Genomic DNA, 22,565 nt, shown 5'->3' with positions numbered 1-22,565 from the left:
TCGTGTTTCTCTTACTCCATCTTTTGCTTACTCGTTCGCAGATATATACCTTTGTATACTCACAGGTAATTCCGTTATCTTTTAAATATATATAAGATAATAAAATTATTTTTAATACTAATAACTTTCTATTCAGAATTCTTACGAGTGATTTTTATGTTAATTTGTTAGAAACATTGATGATGTTACACTGATGTATGCAATGTTCTGTATATATTTTATTTGCATATATACAGAACATTGCATACATCAGTGTAACATCATCAATGTTTCTAACAAATTAACATAAAAATCACTCTTGTAAGAATTCTGAATAGAAAAAGTTATTATATATACATTAGACATAAGATATATATATATATATATATATATATATATATATATATATATATATATCTTATGTCTAATGTATATATGCAAATAAAAATTACAAATAAGTATTTCCAGGAAATAATGGTAGAATCTCTTTTTATCTTGTTATCTTAAAATTCATGCTAGATATCGTTTCAAAAAATTTCTATTTTTTTTTTATCGAATCTTTTTGAACATTTATTTAAAACTGTATGTATTTTGTATGTGTTTTGTATGCAGAATATTGTATGTATATTATATTTATTTACTCTTTAAGAAGAAAAATATTTATAAAACAGATGTGAGAATTGTTTCTATATAGATAATAAAAATACTTTATTATTGTTTTTACACACAATACGAACTCTATACGTTATGAAAAAAATTGTGTACCAATTATTTATTTTCATAAAATTCTGTGATGTCAAATTCTATGATTAAATTCGTTTATATATTTTACGTATATTAAATTTTTTTAACGCATATTTAAGCACACAAGTTTTATATAACTTCTAACATACATATATACATATATGTGCAATGTATCTAAACTAATTTACAATTAATTTAATTCTTATGCACAAGCAACACAGCAATATACGACAAACTAATTGTTCAAACTAATATATACATTGTATATTTTTTTTATATTGCAATAAAATATTATTTTTGTAATAATCACAATATAGAAGAGTAATTTTGAAACAGATTTATATCACTGCAAAATGGCTGTTTAAGTTGCGATGTACACGAGCGAGCAAGCAAGTAATCGAGAAATGGTCGCTCGCGAGTTTTTAGTTTTGAAAAGTCAAAATCTGAGGTGAAAATTATCAATTGAAGATTTTAATTAGTTACCTATTTCCTCAAAGCTTCATGTGTATTTGTATGAAATATATCTTAGATATATCATTGTATTAAATATATCTTAGATATATTATAACTAACTTACACAAACACTGATATTTCTTTCTCCATACATTTGTAAAAATTATAGTATAATGCAAATCAAGACATTTGTCAAGACATTCATCACAAATATAAAAAAATTTCTAGAGATTTTTAAAAAATTGATATATTTTTGCAAATATATCAAAGATAATATTAATATATATATAAATAAATTGATAGCATTATTTATATATGAGAAGAGTTACAGAAAGAAAGATAGCATTCATATTCTATCACATTAGCGTAATGCAAATCAAAACATTTATCAAAACATTCATCACAAATATAAAAAAATTTCTAAAGATTTAAAAAAATTGAAATTTTTTTCAAATATATCAGGATTATTTATATATGAGAAGAGTCACCGAGAGTAGATAGCATCTATACTCTATGACATTAAATATTGAAATGAATATATAGATGATCAAATAATGATTTAAAATCAATAATATGTATAATATCGAATCAAAGTCAAGAAAACAATATCAAATAATCATTCAAATTGTGCTGTTGACTAAATCTTATTATTTTATCTTAAAAAGTGTTTGTTTATGATTTTATTTTTTTTGCAATCGCACATTTAGTGCTAAATATTAATTAAAGTTTCAAATTCAAAATTATACTCAGTGTCAAATGAGAGTATAAATAGGGATGTTGTCAATGCAATATGTAATTGTAATACACGGAGTTTATAGCAATGCAAAAAATAAAACAAAATAAAAAATAATTTACTGTAAGGATTACAGTGCGAATTCGTTATTAGGATATGCGGTAGACGATGCTTCTGATCCTAATACTGGAATGATTTTATGCTAATCTAAACCGGGAGGAGCTGGTTCCGAAAGATCAATTTCCATTGTATCTGGTTTTTGATCATTCGAATAATCACCAGGTGGCGCCTGAAAGAAATTGATGGAGGAGATATTTTTGGGTCTCCCCAGTATCGTGTTTATTTTAAAGAATTATATTATAAAGAGAGGGCTTTAAAAACTGTTCCTTTATATACAGGCATCTTTACTCACAATATCAAACTCATCGTGCATGTCACAGGGTATTTTACCCTGTATGACATCCATTATCGATTGTGGAATGTGTGCTTTCTAGAAAAAAAAAAAAAAATGAAAATATTATATCTTAATTGAATATTCTTCTTTTTTTTTACTAGATTTTCGATGTAATATAAAATATATGTATATAAAGTGTAACTATTCACGTTAAAACCACTACATTTAATATCATATTTAGTATTTGCAATTTTATTTCAATATTTATTTATATGCAAATTCAGTCATGTTTAATATTAAGTATGTTGTAAAAATGTTAAGAAAATTACCTGATTCTCAGCAAAAGCCTCAACATGGGCTAACAAAGGAGCGCGTAAATTGCTGGCCATTCGGAGCGCTTCTAATAATTGTGCCGGCGGTAACTGCAGAATAACGGCAAAACTTTGCGGTTGCGTGCGTTCGCAGCATTTGACAAAACCCTCCCATACTTTTGGTTGTTTCCATACTTGTTTCAGAATCAGACGCTGAAGTATATTCATGACAAATCCACTTAGCCTAGGATAAAGGGCCAAACTCTGTATAACCGTGCGCATCAGTAGTGTTGGCAAAGGTGTCATCTCCATAAGGTGTTGCATCACAACAGCGACCGTTTCTTGCGTATACGCTTGTTTTTCAGCAAAACAAAGAGAAGTTGCTGTAAACAAAAGAAAATGTATTCCTAAAGTTTATATAGGCACAATTTTCCCTTAAATAAAGTAATTTAAAGCAATTTTCCCCTAAATAAAATAATTCTCTTAAATGCCATACATAGAATGACTTACCTTTGATAACAGTTTTTAATTCAGCCTTGCTTGGATCTATATTATGTAAAGCTATTAACAATTCTGCAGGTGTAATAGGCGATGTGTGAGGTACACCGCTATCATTGTTATGTGTTCCAAGTAATCTATTAAATACCTTAAAAAAATATAAATATATTATATAATATAAATATATTCATTAGTATGATACTCCTTAGATAGTGAAGCTTAAGATAATAAATAAAATGATAATTCAAAGAAATTATTTACCTCTTTTACGACAATAGGATTTAATTTTATCAATTTTGGAAGTGCGGCAATCACTTCTTTTTTTGTAAGTCCATTTAAAACGGGTATTAAAAATCTAACATCAGAGACTCTAGTTTGATATAATTCTCGTACCCTGGCTACCAATTCTGTACTTGGGGCAGCTGCACATACAAACAACATTATGTAAAATACAACTAAAATCAACAAATATTATATAGATAAAATATATTTTATCTATAAATAATAATAACATACATTTCTCAGTAAGAATATGTATAATCCTTGTGACTAAAGTTTCAGATCCTTTCGGACAATTCTCGACAAGTGCGAGTAATTGTGGGCTACCCATACCTAAAGATCTCACTGGCCCTTCCACTAGTCTTAATACAATACGTTTCACATCTGCTGCCATTGATGTATACACTCTTGCTAACCTATCATTATTAAATATAATTATGGAATATACATAATACTTATTCATATTTCTTTTTTTTACAGAGATATATTCTATATGTATGTATGTGTGCATGTGAGTGCACGTGTGCGCGCACATCCATTTAATAGTAAAAAATGTGTTTTAATTGCACTTACTCATGAATAAGATCTTGATGCTCACTAAGAAGAGCAAGATATAAACCTAAACAAGCGCGTGTAGTTGATTCAGTCCATTGGCTCTCATTTTGTGGTCTGCCTCTATCTTGCCCAAAAACAATTTCAGGTGGATTATGAAGGCGTAAAAAGCCTAGATATAGAACTGCATATTCCTCAATCAGTTTACTTAATTCTGGTCTGCTGTACAACTGACAGACTAATTGTATTGCAGCTTCCCGTATCTATTTATATAAACATGTGAAGTTTTATATAGTTTTATTAGTATTTTTCTTACATATTATATATGTATCACAAAATTTGATTAAGAATCTTACTGTATTATTCTCATGTCCAGTATGGCATAATAAGACATTTAAAAATATCAATTGTTTCGTCGGTCTACGCACTACCATTTCTTTCAGAAGCTGCAATGGTGCAAGACCTCTAGTTTCGTCAGATGACACCATTTTTAGGGCCTCTACAGCATCTTCAGTTATTAGTGGTGCCTCCAGATATAATCTTTTGTTAAAAAAAAATATATATATATTTATATACAGGGTGTTCGGAAAATCGCCCGCAGTATTTCGGAAAGTGATTCGGGATCCGAAGAAAAGAAGGGAAAAAAGCTATATAACATAAATCCGGAAATAAGTCGTTTCCGAGTTATAGCTACTTTTATGTTAAAAAAATCGTAATTTGTAATCCGCTTGGCATCCCTCTTTTTTAAATTTAAAATTTAAATTTTTAAATTTAAAATTTAAATTTTTAAATTTAAATTTAAAATTTAAAAATTGATGAAGTATAGATTGATAAAAGTACTGATATATCTACATTTCTCTTTTCTCACAGATTTTCACAATTCTATATATATATATATATATATGAAGTAAAAAATTTAATATTACCTGGATAACAATGTATCGCGATCTTTACCCTGTACTGAATCGATAGCTGATACTAAGGTGCATAATAAAAAATTATATGCTTGATGTGGAGCTTCTTGTGGTTTTGTACATAATGTAGTCCGTCTTTGAAATCCCTGGAACAGTGCATACTCTTCATATAGCCAACCTAATGCTAAGTCTAATCGGTTTCGCATATCATCGGTAATATATCGCCGTACAGCTTCCTTAATATAAGGATTAAAAGTAGCTGCCAGAGTAGTCAAAATTTTAGATCTATAACATATAGTAGAAAGAAATGAATTATTAAAGATAAATAAGATATGTATTATATATAAGAATCTACATTATCATTATATGAATTTATATTTTGTTATTACCTTATAGCAGCTACACCACCGAGAACTGCAGTCTTTTCCGAAAGTAATATTCGATTGACTGCCATCAGTAACATTCGCTCTTTAGTTTCCTTTGAAAGTGGCTTTGTCACTTCAGTTAATTTTAATGCCTTTAAACGATTTCTAGCTTTTGCAAGGGATTTTTCATGAGCTTCCAATGATGCTTTTGCTTCTTTTTCTTTCTCGCGATCTTTTTCGCGTTTACGCTCACGCTTTGCCTCAGCTACGCTAATGGTAGGATTCTTAATTAAATCTTCCATTACAGCATCTTCCTCTTTTGTATCTTTTTTGTGCTTTTTTGCTTTAGTTTGTTTGATTTGCGCTGCTAAAAGTTTAGCAATTGTTTGGCGTTGTATATTAATATCAGTAGTCGCAGTAGGTTGATATTCCCTTTGGAAAATTGTTGTCATAGTATCTGGTACCCATGCCTATCGAATGCAGTTCAACAGAATAAGATACGTTTTATTAGGTTTTCCATATGAATAGAATTCACATATAATTTGTAATACATACCATACTATCCATTACTAAATCTGTTGCAATTTCTACACTGAGCCTTTCGGCAATAAAACTTTCAGAAAGTTCAATTAATTCTGGTAATTTAAATGTAGGAAGAAGACTTGACGCCGCTTCTACGTCCTCGGATATTAGAGCCATATCAATCTTTGCTCGCTTTGCAGCACTAGCAGCTGCTACTTCCTATATGTAACAAAAATATCTTTAAGAATTACATAAGTACAATAAAAAATATGTTCCTTAGATGAAATCTCATATACCTGTTGACGTTTTTTTATACGACGAACATCTTCTGGTTTTGGATAGGCCTTAATAATTTCCTGCTCTTTTGCTCCAAGTTGAGCCAATTGTTTAGCTATCGCCGAAGCATATTCTATACTAGCAGGATGTTTTATTAATCCGAGAAGTGTAAGTTTCAATTGTTTTTGCACACTAGTTACTTGAGAATCAGAGAGTGTTGGTGGAAGATCATGTTGCAATCTCTGTAAAGCTGTGCATTACATTATAATTAATTACATTATAATTATTAAATTTTATGCAAACATGTATTAAAAAATAACATATATATAATGTATATAAAAATATACCTTGAATTACATTTGGCATAAATTGTGGCCTCATTTTGGCAATTAATGCCAAAGATCCCATACATGTCATTAAATTGACACTACTAACATGTGGAGATCCATGAAATTTAATTAATAAATCCATAACATGATTTGCTTCTTCCTCTAATTTCCGCCTACGAGCTATTTTTAATGTTAGAGGAATATCTTCGAGAGAAAAGTCATCAGGTTTCTTTGGGCAATCGGGATCTGGATATGTCTGTATTAGGATTACACCCTCAAGAAACTTCACAGCTTGTGTCCTTATTCTATAAAAAAAAATTAAGACATTTTAACAATATTATCTTTCTTTCTCTCTCTCTCTATATATATATGTGTGTATGTGTATATGCATACATATATATATATATATATATGTGTGTGTGTGTATATAGCTAGCAATGAAAATTATCTTCATGATTATTTTTATTTTACTCACCCATCATTATCACTGTCAATCATATTTATGATTTGAACTTTGAGAGCACTTAATTGAGTCCATGCCAATTCCATCTCTGGCGTAACAATAGTAGCACTAGCAATCCATTTGAGAGCAGCTCTAAGAATTCTACCACTGGCTCTAAGCGCACGTTTAGCCACAGCCGATGTTTCATCTGATGCTAATGTAAGAAGTATTTGAACTATACGAGGGATTACCTCTGGTTGTTTTATGCTAAAAAAAATATTATAAACTATTATAAATGTTATAAATTATAAAATATATGAAAAAATATTGCATATTTTTATTATAACTATTGTGCGTGATAATAAATAAATTTAATATTAACCCAGCTTCTTCTATAAATCCTGTAATAGTTTTCCTGACTTCGGCACTTCTATTTATTGCAAATTGAAGAACATCATCCAAATAAAGCTCTAATAAATGTGGTTCTTTATTCAATAAAAACTCTTGTATCTTACAAATATTTGCAACCTTAATGTCTTCAGCGAGACTCATGGAAGCCTCATTTATCCATTCAACAATCTGCGCATGCAATAAAATATATATTTAAAAAATTATTAGATTTGAATATAAAAAAAAATTGTCCCACATATTACTGTAATTATGTAATATTACTTGTATATGACAAATTATTTTTGTAACAATCTAAACATTGTTTAAAAAGAAATTAATTTAAGCAATATTAACAATAATAATCTCTTTTATATAGAATATTATAAAATTGCCATTAAATTATTGAAAAATATCTTGTTTTTATAGAGCATTATGCATTCGCAATATTAGCAGTAATCTGTCATTGAAATTTGCGAGTGACAGAACCAAAGCTACACGTGTGGAAACGTGATCTCTAATTTTGTACATAATCTTTATACAAGGTTTGCCATCAAGGACATAATATAATAACGGCTCTTTGTATTTTTTCTCGATTACGCGAATGCATAACGCGAAAAACGCATCGTCGAAGGAGATTGTCATTTCGCAGAGACTAATTCGCGCGGATAGAGAAGACGCGAAGTTTCGTGATGAACAAGTCGCCACTAACCAAATCGCCCGATTCCTTTTCCGTGTCGGATCTTCTATGCAAACGTGGATCCATCGTTATTTATATACAAACAAGCGGCAATGAATCGCGGAATTTCTCTAACACGGAATTATTCGCCAACGGGCGCGAGTTTCTCGGGCCACGTGTGTCGCATAAGTGCGTTCGACGTGAGACGACGCGGATAATCGTTACGACAAATAAACGAGCCCTTCTCGTTCAATCGTATAATGCAACGCAAATACCCGTCGCGGTATCGTAAGTTTGGAGATAATTTTTAACAAGCTATTGTGCGATACGCTAACAGCTCGATCTCGTCGCCATCTTAGCATTTTGATCACATTCACGACCTTCACGACGATTCTCCCTCTCTTCCTCTGGCGATTGTAGGCGCAAAAATTTGAATGACGTATCGTCGTATGCGATAATACATTATTTACATTTTTGTTATTATTATATACATGAAGAAGATTGCTTAAATTATCGGTAAAAAATGGTAATTCCGTAAATCTTGAAAAGTATAAATAAATAAATAAATAGATATACATATATATATTTATAATAATAAATGTTATAATATATATAAATATAATTTATAATAATAATTTATAATAATAAATGATATTAAGTAGAAAAAAATATATATATTATTTATAAAATGCAATAATAATTATTTTTTTATTTCAGATCTGCGATTGGTTCGTGATTTGGACTTGTTCGTTCATAGACTTGAGGCACGATCTATATAAATTTATATGGATAAGCCCTAATAATGGATAAAAATTTGTGCGCGTTTATCAGACAACTTCAAAGTTCAAAGACAATGTGACGCGTGAACGTGGCCTGATCTGATATGACCTGATGTTGCTGCAGTTGCAACATTCATGTGCTGGATGAAGCGTCAAACTGGATTGGCGTCCGTAGAAAAGAAACGCGTGTTTTCGGCTGTTAAATAAAACGTTGACATGACGTCGAATCCGGAAACTGGCTTTTGTGAAAATGAGGTCATCGACGACGATTTCTCGCCAACGAAACCCGATGTGTCGAAGATCTTATGCGTGGGGCGCACCTGCCTCGATATCGTTCAAATGTGCGAGCAGTTTCCTGCGGAGGATTCTACACAAAGGTTCGTGCATGTGTGGGTGTGTGTGTGTGATTAATTTCGTTCGCGCCCAATTCAAATGAGTTTGCCGTGCAAGCGCGTGCGAAATGTCATTGATTACGCTTTCGCGTGAGCTGTAAAATACGACTGCGCATAAATTCCACATAGATCATGCGACCGAATGATTTTTCTTTCTTTAATTTTTTTTTTAAATAGGTATGTTTCAGCATTTAACGCGAAACAAAGTATCTCTCGATAAAGCAACATTCTCGAAAAACACATTATACGTATATTTCTCCTCAATATAATATTGTTTTTTCACTTAAGAACGATGCGCATATTACTGACAATGAGAATAATAAAAAAGAAAATGAGAATAATAAGAATAATAAGAAAAAGTCTGGAGAAATATTATTTTTCTTCATATGAAAAAATTGCATGGATTTTTCATTTTGAAAAAGATAATATTGAAAAAATAACAATGACAAATTTGTTTACAATATCAAATATGTGAGATAATGTTTTGTTGAACTTTGATCTTGGCGAGAATATTTTTCTTCTGAATAACAAGTATTTTTTCAAGGTTTTTATTTTATATAAATTAGCAACATCTATTTTTATGGAAATTTTATGGAAATTTTACTTTTTGTAATTTCTTAATTTCTAGCTGTGTTTATTATATTTATATTTATATAAAACTGTTATAGTCTTTTAATTTCTGATTTAAACATTTTCTTATTATTTTTATAATTAATTATTTCATTCTTTTTATTTCTTATTACAAATATAATTTTTCAGATCTATCGATTATAGGTGGCAAAGAGGGGGCAATGCATCAAACACTTGTACTGTACTGTCACTGTTAGGACAGCCATGTGAGCTTTTAGCTTGTTTAAGCGCAGATGAACATATCAATTTTATGCAAGATGATTTATGCAAATATAAAATTGATTATTCTCATTGTCCTATCATAAAAGGCATTGGCTGTCCTATCGCAACTATTATATTGAGTTTAAATACTGGGACTCGTACAATTGTATATCACAATCAAAATTTACCAGAATTGACAATAAAGAACTTTGAACAAATAAATTTAGCAGAATATAGCTGGGTTCACTTTGAAGTATGTTTTATAATATAGATAATAAATTTTTATATAGCAATGCAATTAAAACATTTTATATTATTAGGGAAGAAATATAGATGAAATGTTACTTATGATAAAACATATAGAAAATTATAACAAGTCATTAAATGGCACACATGATCGCAGTAAAAAATGTATGCCCATTACAATTAGCGTGGAATTGGAAAATCCCAGATCAAGTCTTAGATTATTGAATTTGTTATCATATATTGATGTAGTATTTATAGCAAAAGATTTTGCTAAGAATCAAGGTTTTAATAATATGAAAGAAGTAATACATACTATTGGCCAAGATGCTAAGCTTAGGTAAGAAATACATATAAACACCATTTTTAATATTTATATATGAAATATGATATTGTTAAGAGATAAATATTTTTCTAGAGGTGCTATTATTTGTGCTTGGGCAGAGGAAGGTGCAATTGCTCGTACTCCATGTGGTGCGATAGTACAATCTCCAGCTTTCCCGCCACACAAAGTGATCGATACTTTGGGAGCAGGTGATACATTTAACGCAACTGTTCTATATTACTTAAACAAGAGCAAAGTAGAATTTATATTTAAATATAAAGAAGCAGCTTATGCAAATGATAATAAGTTGTGCGATGACAGTACAGTAGATAAACAAGATATTAAACAAAAAAATTTCAATATAAAGAATTTGGAATATAGTCAAATAAAATTTATTGATGAAATAGTTTTACAAAGAGCTATCAAACTTGCATGCCGTATTGCTGGTGCAAAAGTCGGTTCAAGAGGTTTCGATTGTCTCGATAAAATTTTTAGTCATATCTTATAACTCGATTTTTCAATATATTAGCAGAAAAATATTTTCATATATATTGTATATTTATTTATGCATCTTGGATTTAGATAAATGTAATATAATTTTATATATTTATATATAATCAAATCCGAATTTTAAAAAAATTGATATATATGCATATATCTGTTTATATAAATAATGGTATATAAACATTATTTTGAAGTTAACTGTGGCTTTTTTTTTATATATATTAGTATAAACTTTGTGCAAAAATGTATATACTTCATATGTGCTTTGCCATGAAACTATAACTTTATAAATAGTGTAAATGGTAATTCTTATGTTCATCTAAAATATCTAGAAGCAAATTTCTGCTCATTTTTTATGATATAGGATTTTTAATACTCTTAATATTTGTATGTTATTTCTCTCTCTCTCTCTTTACATACATATACACTACAGGAATAAAAATTTCAGCTTTTTTTATCTTGGAATTCTCTCTCTCTCTCTCTCTCTCTCTCTCTCTCTCTGTATTTTTAAAATAGTTATATTTATTATTTTATCTGTTGAACATTAAGTTTATTTTATAAATAATGGAATATAACACACACATTATAATAATAATAAGTAGGAGATAGAAATATAATACAATAATTAAATTGCATATGTACAATAAATGCAATATGATAAAATGAAAAGTATAAGAAAGTAGAATAAAATACAATAAAATACAATACAGTAATGTATAAAAAAATTGATATAATTGTATTATATATGTATATCTCTTGATTTTTTTTCTTATAAATTTTCGAAAATTTAGTAAATTGAACAATTTTCATATTAATTAACTCTCTGGTTCGACACCACTGTCAAAAAAATCTCTTACATTGTCTTGTGCTTTTGCAGGTAAAAGTCTGAAAAAATTATATTAAACATACACAAATGCTATTTTAATATATCAAAAATAAAATATAATATCGAATTGCAAAATACGAGTTTATATTATTTATAATTAATTATACTTACGTATCACATAATAAAAATTAATTTTTATTTTCATAAAATTTGATATGATTGTTGATTTTGAGAAAATGATATATTAAATATTACACAATTTACGCTTTTGCATGTTTTTCATAGATTTACAAATTTATCACTATAAATATTGCATCTTAATTACCTAACAATTGGAATAACTAATGACCAGAATGATGGAATAGTTACTTCACAAATGTTTCGCCGTTGAGCATTAATTATTTGTGCAGCTACATATTTTGGCGTACTTAATGACAGAAAATTTGGAAACCTTTAAAAAAATGAAACAAATATTTATTATGTATTGAAATAAGTGAATTTTTTATATTTGCGGTTGCGATTGCATATGCTCATTTATTGTATTAATTTCGTCTTAACTTACAATTTATTTATTTTTGGCTTTTTACAAAGTCCCGTATCTACCATGTAAGGGTAAATGATAGAGAATTTTATTAAAGATTTTCTTTGAGTAGATACTCGTAACTCGTCTTTAAGCGCTTCCATAAAACCTAAAAAATAAAAACGCTTAACGACAAGCAACGCTAAGCAATATTTTTCAAATTGAACTAGTTATTTCGAGTAAAATCATTGAAGAAAAAAAAAATAATTGTAATGTCTAGGTAAATCAGAAAATTAAATTAAATTTACCTTTGACTGCATGTTTTGTAGCGCTATAAGGCGCTAAATAAGGAATTCCTATAAGTCCTGCTATCGACGAGAGTGCAACGATGTGACCATGATTTTTTTCAATCATGCTTGGTAAAAATGCTTGTAACATCTGAAAATAATGGAATATTAATTCACAACGATATAATACATATATATATATATATATATATATATATATATATGCGCGCGCGCGTGTGTTTGTGTGTGTGTGTGTAATGTCCATTCTATATACATATTTTTAATATAAACGATTGAATTAAATTTTATGTCAATAAAATTGTCATAATACAATTCCTGAGTTCTATAATTATATTTATATTATATTAGGAAACATGAAGTGAAAATAGTGTTCTTTTGAAAACAAAAAACTAATTAATATTCACGGTTTATAATTTTAATTCTTACCCAAATATGTGCTAGTATATTAATATCAAAAAGTCGCTTGATTTGGTCGCTTGTGTAACTCAAGAATGTGTGGCAAGGCATTATACCGGCATTATTAATTAAAACAGTGACATCACCGATTTCTTCCTTCACTTTTTTAGCTACTTCAAGAACTTGTTCTCTATTGGATACGTCACATCTGTAGAGAGATTAGAGCTTAATTATATTGAAATATATTGATCATACGATTACTATATATGTATATATTATATTTTACACCGCCTAATGACATATTAATAATTAGAATATTTGTTATATAACAAAGCCATTGTTTCTATATTCTGCCAAGTTAAAGCAATTTTGAGCATTATATGTTTGTAAAAAATAACAACTATAATACTATATATTGTAATTATTGTCTAATCAGGAAACAATATAAAAACAATATAGAAACAAATAATGCTATTATATAAGAAACGTACTGATATGTATATATTGGACTTTTCTCGAGTTTCTTGATCTCGTTTGCCGTCTTCTCATTTAATTGCTGATTTATATCTAAACACACAACTGTTGCACCTAAACTCGCATATTGAGCCGCCAATTCTTTTCCTATACCATGACCTGCACCTGTTATCTGTTGCAATATAATAAAAAAACGATATTAATTATATACAATAAAATTCGCTTTTTTTCAATTTTTTTACATCGTATAATGTAATATCAAAAACTTTTAAGAATATTTATTTATTATTAATGCATAGAATTCGATTAGAAGTGCAAAATCATATGAGAAAATTTCTTTTTAAATAGCTTGACAACTATTTATTATTTTCATCTTTTTAGCATGACACTTTTGACTTTTTTATTTTTAGCGAAATATAATGAAAATGGTTGAAAATTAATTTTTTTTTTCATTTCTTATAGTTGCATATACACATATATATAACAAAAATAACATATGAAATTTTCTTAGTAATTAACATTAATTATATGTTTGTTAAAATAGAGAAATAGATAAATCAATATGTTGATACTATAATATTTTTGCACTGTCTTTGTCAATTTCAAGTTTTTAAAATTATTATTTATCTTTGATTATGCAAATTTTTAATACATCTGCATTACACATTTCGTACATACCAAAACAATTTCGCCAGCCACGCTCTTTTCTTGTAATTTAAATAAGCTGTAATATGTGCTTTCACAGATATAGTAAAGAATTTGTAGAAGAACCCGTAATATATTTGCCAGAATACGTATACTCTTGTGTGTTGTAATCATGGTACACTGAAAAATTAATAAATTTCTTATACAGATATATCTCTCGGATATATGAATAATTGAAGATATACAAATTTTTTTTTTAGGAACTGTGAAGAAATCATTAAACGATATATTAAAATGTATAAAAAGTGTACATACATCTCGAAACTTTTAATGTTTTTTTGACATTTAGTTAGTAATTTATAAATCTCTCTTAACATGTATATGTTATTAAAAGTTCTCTAAAATAACTTTGAATTTCTATAATTATTATCTTTCAGACATATATTTTTGTCAAATTTTTTATTTGTCGATGAACTTTACCTTTTTTCTGAAATTTCTATTTATAATTTAATTACATATCCGATATAAAAGATTTCTCGACATTTTAAGATCTATAAATCACACAAAATTGAATTAATGATCAGAAAAAAAGGATATCGTAAATATGTGCGTATATATTGGTCAGAAAAAAAGAACATTATTGTGTAAATATGCACTATATTAATGAGATACTATATTAGTGTGTACTGTATTAATGAGTTACTTTATTGATTATAAATAATAAGAACATTATTGTGTAAATATGCACTATATTAATGAGATACTATATTAGTGTGTACTGTATTAATGAGTTACTTTATTGATTATAAATATCTTTCAAAGTATTGATTGATGTAATAAAACATTTTAGATTAAACTTATTCTATATCTTCGTGTTTCGAAAATATTTTGTAGTCTATAAACATAATTTTGTTCAAGTAAAAATACTTTCAAAGTTTCAAAATTATTGTTGTCTCTCTTTCTCTCTTTAGAATAAAACCATATATTTTTTATAATAAATCTTCTCATCATTTTGGACATAATAGAACATTAAAGTATAAAATTGATAAATAATATATAATATGTAATAAATAGAGATTCATATATAAAAATTCACCAATCATTTATAAAACTCAATATAATTTACAAGATATTTTATTTCAACATATTGAAACATAAAACATGAAATATGTTCTATTCACTCTTTCATTAAAATATTCACTAAATTATTTACAGGATAATAAGTAGAATAATAAGTAGAATTATGTCTAACAATCATCTTTATATAAATCCTTATGTATCCGAATGTAGCATTACAATGTGTAGTTACATATTATTTTAAATACAATTATGTATATTAATCAATTGATCTCATTATTCTGTATATATGAAAGTATTGAGACAAAATTATTTTACAATTAATACAGAGAGTTTACAAGATATATATATATATATATATATATATATATATATATATATATATATATATAGTGTATATATAAATATATATTTTAGGTCACATAATATTTCAAAATAAATTATGAAATATCTTGCAAATAGTTTAATATTCCTTTATAATTCTATTTTAAATTTTATGATTCTATTAAGAAAATCTACACACACGTACGCATAATTATGTGGCCTTAAAAAATAGATTTTTTTCGAATATCAGAAACGTCTTTATATATATCTCAAATAAAATTGTTGATTATAAGATAAAAATATTGATTATAATATTGATTAAAATATTGATTATAATAACTACCGTCTTCTTTAGCACAAAACGAATTTAATTTGAATTGAGTAAAAACGCGATCAATAATTTTTTTGTGCTAAATATACATATTTGATAACTATTTAAAATAAAATATTTGATAACTATTTATAATAAAATTTATTATAAAGTTATTATAAATTTATTATAAAACTCATATACACACGAGAAATATATATAAAATGTATCTCTTATTTTTAGAATATTTTATGTTTGAAATAAATTTACACAGAAAGAGAAATTTGGTTTTCCTTCTTAGGATAGAATATAATATAATAATTATTTTGTTATAATATTGATTATGTAAAGAGAAATCGTGAAAATTGAACGGATATCAATATTTAAACTTTCGACGAGTTACGAGACATTTTAATTATATTTTACTAGAATAATACTTACGAAATTTGTGTGAACGGAATATTTAGAACGTAAACTGTTTCTTTGCACGAACAGAAGCAAGAACTGACGAATACAATTGTGATAAACTCATGTATATTTGCCTGATTACAGTCTTTGTGACAATTGACTAGTTGAAGGTTACTCTTTATTATACTTGTCGTTTAAACAACCATTATATACACTTTAAATAACTACTTTTTCGATCCTACTCAGGCGAAGTTAGGTGTTCACAAGTAAAAGCGAAGGTGAGTTTTCTACGCCGATACTCTCTAGCGAGTGTCCAGAAATAAACTATCTCTTGTGAAATTAGCTCCTATGATGGGAGCGCTCAAGTCTCTTGATTCGTCACATTTGGATTGCTGAGATAAAATGCTTAGTAAATTTCATCACATTTGGACTGCTGAGATAAAATGCTTAGTAAATAGGCTAGAAATGTATATTAAAATTTAAAAAGAATAATAATGCGCGAATTACATATTAATATCAAGAAAAATTCGCATTTAGTAGAAATTATCGTAATTATGCGCATACTGATTTCTCTATGAATCTTTTAAATAGCTTAATGAATCTTATTATTTAAATTTTGTCTTGTGTTTTTAACTTATTTTGCATAAAAATTCTATATGTAAATTATAAATTATTATAAATTAAAATAAGATTGAAATTTATTTAATTTGTATTTGCCACATATATTAAATTTTAATTTGTATTACACTATGAAAAAAGAGCAATAATAATGTTTGATTCGACTTTATGCCTATTATATATTAAACGGATTTACATTTGTAGAATAGGTAAGAAAATTTAAATGAAAAATATAAAGGAAAGAAATGTGGAATATAAAATGATAGATATTAATATTATTATATATAGATATAAATAAGGTTCATCAGAGTTGTTTAATTAAATGGCTAATTGCAAAATTTATCTATATGTAGTATATTAATTTTATCTTCGATATTCTCACGATTCTATATTTTTACGATTCTTAAAATCATTATAACAAATAAAAATTCATGGAACTGAACAGCAGTCTATTTGAATTATTATTATTTTATTCACTATAAAGAGATCAATTCGTTAAATCAGAATGTGATAATGAATAAAAAATTTATTTATTTATTGATGTAGTATTTTGATAATCTATTAAATTTATTCCAATCTAAAGTTATTCTAATTTAAATATGAAAGGTTTTAAATTTTATCTTTTATATTATCAAATGGAATTAATTTCACATATTTTACATTCAAACATTTTATATAAAATATATACATAAAATTATTTTAAAAAATGTTGAAATTATTTTTTATTCTAAATAACAGTAATTTTCTACAAAAGATATTTATTTTATAAATTGAAAAATAATAATAAAATTATAATGGTTATAATAATTATTATGATTATAATAATTATAATTATAAAATAATGATATTTTTAATATTTTGAATGTGTAAAATAACAAATTCAGAGTAATACAACATATATTGGAAGATATACATATATATTTATATAATGATGTATACGGGCCCACATTTTTCCAAATTCTTTAATCTTTTATATCACCGAATATATCGCCGAACTCTAAGAAATCCCAAACGCAATAGAATGCTTTGTTGGGTAAAAATCTGAAATTAAAATATTATTTTCATTATAGAGAATGTACAGAAATAATATGAACATGGTACAATAATATTTGCATTTATTAGCGATTTATGAATTGCCTTGCAGCTTATTGGCATATGTAACTGATTTATTTGAAAATCTATGCATTTAATGATTAAATTTTTATTTACTGCGATTTACCCTGATAAACGTAATATCGGCAGCCAAAATGAAGGTATACTTCTTTCTCGGAAATTCTGTCTTTGTGCATCAATTATTAGTGAAGCTGCTTCCTGTGGTGTAAGCCCTTTCATTATACTGGCAAATCTATCATTGACAAATAAAATAAAATTATTTATCAGAATAACTATTACTCTTATATTTTATTACTTAAAACATTTTTTTCAATGCAAATGTATATAAGTTCTAATGCTAATAAAAAGCTCTAATTTTTTATCGAATATGCTGACTTACAAAATATATGAATAAGATTATAATTTATATATTTACATATATTTATCGTCATTAAGAAATATTATTTACAATTCATTAATTTTATATTATTATATAAATGTACCTCATTCTTGGATTTTTGACAAGTCCAGTAAGTACTAAGGCTGGAAAGACGGTAGTAAATTTAATCAAAGATTTTCCTTTGCTATATATACGTAATTCATCGCTGATAGCTTCCATAAGTGCTGTAATACGCACATGAAAAAAATATTAGAAAAATATGCTCTGTAATTGTATTTTTATTTTCATCTTGAATTTATATTCGCATAATATTCGTCAATTTACAATTATATTATATTATATTAACCTTTGCACTCCATAGGCGTCGCTATGGCGACATATTTTGTACCACAACTAAAAAATATAAAAAGAAAAATATTTTAAAGATTTTGATTTTTTCGACAATGAAGAGATGACTTTGATTTTGATATATGTAGAAACAATTTAACTGATAGCAGTCGATTATAATGAAATTATTTATATTCACCAAAGGTACCACTAAAATGCCTTGAAGAAAAAGGTTAATAATTACACGTTATACATACGAATAAGACTATAATAAGATTGAATTACCTTTGACCGCGGATTTTGTGGGACAATAAACCGTACCATGCATAATGCCTTTAAATGCTGCTACTGATGAGACCGCCACAATATGACCGTGATTCTTTTTAATCATACTTGGTAGGAATGCTTGCAACGTCTAAAGATTTCGTTGAGAACAATTATACATACGTGCATGCGTGTGTATGTATACATGTGAATATACTTATTTAGTCTTTTAAACTTATTTCAATTGTGAATGTGGTAAATTAATTTTCAGTACTATCTCTATTTCTAAGAATAATGTAAATTATATTGCTAATTATTTTATATACATAAGGCTATAATGTGTTATATAGGCTTTATATAATATATATATATATATATATATATATATATATATATATATCTGTGTGTGCGTATATCTTATAATTGCTATGTATGTATATCTCAAATATATTACTTGCCCAATAATGCGATTTTAAATTGACATCTATAACTCGTGTAATTTCATCGGCGCTTTTATTTAAGAGTGTTCTAAAAAATCCTGTACCGGCATTGTTGACTAAAATAGTAACGTCACCGACTTCTTTTCTCACTTTTTCAGCTACCCTAAAGACTTCTTTCCTGTCCGCTACATTGCACCTATAAAAATTTTTCTCAAATTTTTAATCAGCTGATAGTAGTTAAATATGTGTTGTTAATTGTATGCGCGTAAACTATTCGAATCACTTTTTATTTTATAAAATCAAGTAACATTGATTTACTGATATGCGTATACAGCGTTTTGCCCCATCATTTTAATCTCGTTCATTGTTTGCTTGTTAGTTTCTTCATTAATATCCCAACATATGACTGTTGCTCCTAACGATGCATAACCAATCGCTAATTCTTTTCCGATACCATGACCTGCACCTGTTACCTATCGCAATAAATGTATTAAGTACCAGACTAGTAAGCATCATTATATATTTCCATTATATATATTATCATTATATATTATATATAGTTACACATATTATCATGAATATTTTATAGTTTACAATTTACAAATTTTTAATTCAAGTTGGCTTGGTATTTGATAGAATAATTTATAAGACGAAATAATGTTTTGATAAGATAAATTTGTTAACATATTTACATATATTAATTTTATAAATTGAATATATTAGTATAGAAAAAATAGCTTCTTTATCTATGCATATTCTATGAATTCCACGTACCAAAATTATTTCATCAGCTACGCTCTTTTTTGTTATTGGAATAAACATTGTGAATATGCTCTCGCAAATAAAATAAAAAACTTTCAAAATAAGAAATAATATTTCTTTCAGAAGAAGCGTGCCATCGTATATTTTCGCCATAATTATCTGGAAAGTTAGTAATACATATTAAATATTAATAATGTATATTTTTTAGGTAAAAGTAAAATAAGAATTGATTCGTTTTCTCTCTCACTTTCTCTTTTTTTCTGTTTCTTAGAAAAATTTAAGTAATATATTTATAGGCAGTACGAGAGAGGAAAGGAGAGAGAATTTTTAATACTAGTTATATTGTAGGATTTGATACTTAAAGATATACTATTTTACGTAATCTTAAAATTTGCAGTTTAATAGACAGTAATACTTGCTTTGTAAGATATGATGTATAATAACAGAATATTGAAATATATTTTTAATATTCAGTTATTACACATCATATCTTACAAAACAAGTATAACTTGCTATTAAAAAGTAAATTATTAAGCTATTATATCTATATATCGGCTATTATATCAGTATATGTTCTAAATTAGTATTTTCATTGTCATAGAAAGCGAGGACTTATATTACAGATATTCTATCGCAAACGTCTCACATAAGAAGAAAATTTTATTCAGAAGAGGTATAAATTATTTTTATAAATTATTTTATATAAATTATTTTTATTTTATTTTGACTGCTATCTATTAACAATATTTGAACTTATTTAAAATAAATTAAAATTGTAGATGCAAATTTTTGCATAATTCTTTCAAGATAATTGAACATTATACGTGACGAAGGAATACATTATATCGGAATCTGTCTCAAGTTGTTTGATTACAGCGCCAATCAAAACATGGTCAATCTTACATATCTTGCTGGCTCGGTTTAATGTCATTAATGTAAATTTATAATTATCCAATAGCAACAGTCCTAATTTATATCAAATTAAGACAAAATCTTTCTTTATGATTAAAAACTTTCATCAATATTTAAAATAAGAGTAATATATGAGTGTGTCTGTGTATGTAATGTACGTATTGTGTATGAATATCAATACTTAAAGATTGGTATTAAATACAAGTATCTTCAACATAAATTTTTCTAACGAATATTTTCCAAATTTTTGCTTTATTTGTTTTATATATTTTTACAAATATTTCTACGAATAAAATATTATAGTTTATGAATAATTAAATAAGAAATTTTGCGAAAAAATCTTTTGATTTTTGATTTATTGCATAAAACCGAACAATTATTAGACACAAATATGGTAAGATTTATTTTATTTACCTGATTATAATCGTCGTCCAAAACTCTTTTATGATGATATTATTTTCATCTTCCAATCTGATGAATCTCAAAGCTCTTTGATTCTGCTAATGACTGATTCTTCGATTTATATCAATTTATATAAGTTGTTGAGGTTTTGCTCTTTGATTCTGCTAATTACTGATTCTTATGATTCTTCTTTTTATATAAGTTCTTGATCTTTAACTTATGTCCCACTTTATATTTATATGTATTATGTATGCGCACGTGTAAATTCTCCTGTTTCTTAATTTCCTGTATTTTATTTTTATCATCATTTTTATAATTTGATTGATTAACTTTATTACAAGTAAGTTAATTTATTTTGTTTCCCTCTTTTTAGGAACAATTTTGTTTATGATTGTGTATATTCTTTAATATAGCAACTGACTTATAGTTTATACAAACTTTATATTAGACAACCTAGATAAAAAAATATGTATTAAACATTTTAAGACATTGTGATTCCGATTTTTTCTATATAAATATTTTTTGAAAGTCTCGCATTAAATTCTTGAAAAAATGTAATATATGATATTTTTTCGCTAAAAAATCTCCTTTATTTAAAAAAATTAATCGAAAATTAATTATTCTTTTATTCAATTCTATTATTTATAATTTACTTGATCTCTTCTCTCAATTTTTAATTTTATATTATATTTTATATTATCTCTCTCTCTTTATTATATTATCTTTAAAACTATGTTTTAGATTTAACCTTTATAAAAATAAAAAAAACACATTTGATACATGATTAAGTTAAAAATTATGTTCTCATTTTTTTATAATATATAAGGTATGAAATAGAAACACTTATTTTTGTTCTATCATATATTTTTCTGACAATCCTTCAAATTTGACGCAAAACGTGAGAGTATGGCACGCCGTTTTGCTATTTAATATCATCATAAAAATTCTATCACATTAAAATAATACTCAAGAAAAAGGAATTATTATTATGTCTAGACATATTTATAATTCATCAAATTATTATTTAGCTATAACATAATTGAAAATGCAGAATTCAAATTATGTCTAGACAAAAAATTAATTCTAAATTTATTTTATGTTATAACATAAATATTTTTCGGGAATAAAA

The 22,565-nt window shown here is 26.5% G+C and overlaps 4 protein-coding genes across 8 annotated transcripts; 1 reads left to right on the top strand and 3 right to left on the bottom strand.

Moving 5' to 3' along the window:
- Positions 1–1,830: 1,830 nt before the first annotated feature.
- Positions 1,831–8,240, bottom strand: Sym (symplekin scaffold protein). Its single transcript, XM_083081314.1, has 16 exons — positions 7,891–8,240; positions 7,174–7,370; positions 6,825–7,058; positions 6,368–6,654; positions 6,041–6,270; positions 5,778–5,963; positions 5,247–5,692; positions 4,870–5,142; positions 4,300–4,483; positions 3,965–4,206; positions 3,629–3,807; positions 3,374–3,534; positions 3,125–3,260; positions 2,633–2,997; positions 2,322–2,399; positions 1,831–2,198 (listed from the first exon to the last, which is right to left on the bottom strand). Exons 1-16 carry the CDS (start codon positions 7,942–7,944, stop codon positions 2,112–2,114), a joined length of 3,339 nt encoding a protein of 1,112 aa, XP_082937440.1. The 5' UTR covers positions 7,945–8,240; the 3' UTR covers positions 1,831–2,111.
- LOC145961277 (ketohexokinase) lies at positions 7,674–20,878 on the top strand. 4 transcript variants are annotated; one of them, XM_083081317.1, is made up of 6 exons: positions 7,677–7,723; positions 8,575–9,013; positions 9,788–10,112; positions 10,180–10,442; positions 10,521–10,636; positions 20,724–20,878. In XM_083081317.1, the coding sequence occupies exons 2-6, from the start codon at positions 8,853–8,855 to the stop codon at positions 20,861–20,863; spliced, it is 1,005 nt and encodes a 334-aa protein (XP_082937443.1). In that variant the 5' UTR covers positions 7,677–7,723; positions 8,575–8,852; the 3' UTR covers positions 20,864–20,878. The 4 variants fall into 4 exon arrangements, with proteins under 4 accessions (XP_082937442.1, XP_082937443.1, XP_082937444.1 ...); XM_083081318.1 differs by lacking the exon at positions 20,724–20,878 and adding an exon at positions 14,361–14,926 and having other exon boundaries at positions 7,680–7,723; XM_083081316.1 differs by lacking the exon at positions 20,724–20,878 and having other exon boundaries at positions 7,674–7,723; positions 9,803–10,112; positions 10,521–13,628.
- LOC145961280 (short-chain dehydrogenase/reductase family 16C member 6-like) lies at positions 10,838–16,541 on the bottom strand. 2 transcript variants are annotated; one of them, XM_083081323.1, is made up of 9 exons: positions 16,253–16,541; positions 14,581–14,651; positions 14,134–14,280; positions 13,473–13,627; positions 13,012–13,189; positions 12,586–12,715; positions 12,320–12,446; positions 12,083–12,208; positions 10,838–11,816 (listed from the first exon to the last, which is right to left on the bottom strand). In XM_083081323.1, the coding sequence occupies exons 3-9, from the start codon at positions 14,272–14,274 to the stop codon at positions 11,747–11,749; spliced, it is 927 nt and encodes a 308-aa protein (XP_082937449.1). In that variant the 5' UTR covers positions 14,275–14,280; positions 14,581–14,651; positions 16,253–16,541; the 3' UTR covers positions 10,838–11,746. The 2 variants fall into 2 exon arrangements, with proteins under 2 accessions (XP_082937449.1, XP_082937446.1); XM_083081320.1 differs by lacking the exon at positions 14,581–14,651 and having other exon boundaries at positions 10,839–11,816.
- LOC145961279 (17-beta-hydroxysteroid dehydrogenase 13-like) lies at positions 17,669–21,848 on the bottom strand. The gene is made up of 8 exons (XM_083081319.1): positions 21,449–21,848; positions 20,135–20,281; positions 19,679–19,833; positions 19,379–19,556; positions 18,942–19,071; positions 18,433–18,553; positions 18,057–18,182; positions 17,669–17,878 (listed from the first exon to the last, which is right to left on the bottom strand). The coding sequence occupies exons 2-8, from the start codon at positions 20,273–20,275 to the stop codon at positions 17,800–17,802; spliced, it is 930 nt and encodes a 309-aa protein (XP_082937445.1). The 5' UTR covers positions 20,276–20,281; positions 21,449–21,848; the 3' UTR covers positions 17,669–17,799.
- Positions 21,849–22,565: the final 717 nt, after the last annotated feature.

The sequence above is a fragment of the Camponotus vicinus genome, unplaced genomic scaffold (assembly GCF_025532165.1).
Source record: "Camponotus vicinus isolate PSW18456_S1 unplaced genomic scaffold, iyCamVici1.0 SCAF_11, whole genome shotgun sequence".
Taxonomy (NCBI): Eukaryota; Metazoa; Arthropoda; class Insecta; order Hymenoptera; family Formicidae; genus Camponotus; species Camponotus vicinus.
Note: the sequence above shows the minus strand (reverse complement) of the source record. Positions and strands in the feature narration are given on the sequence as shown.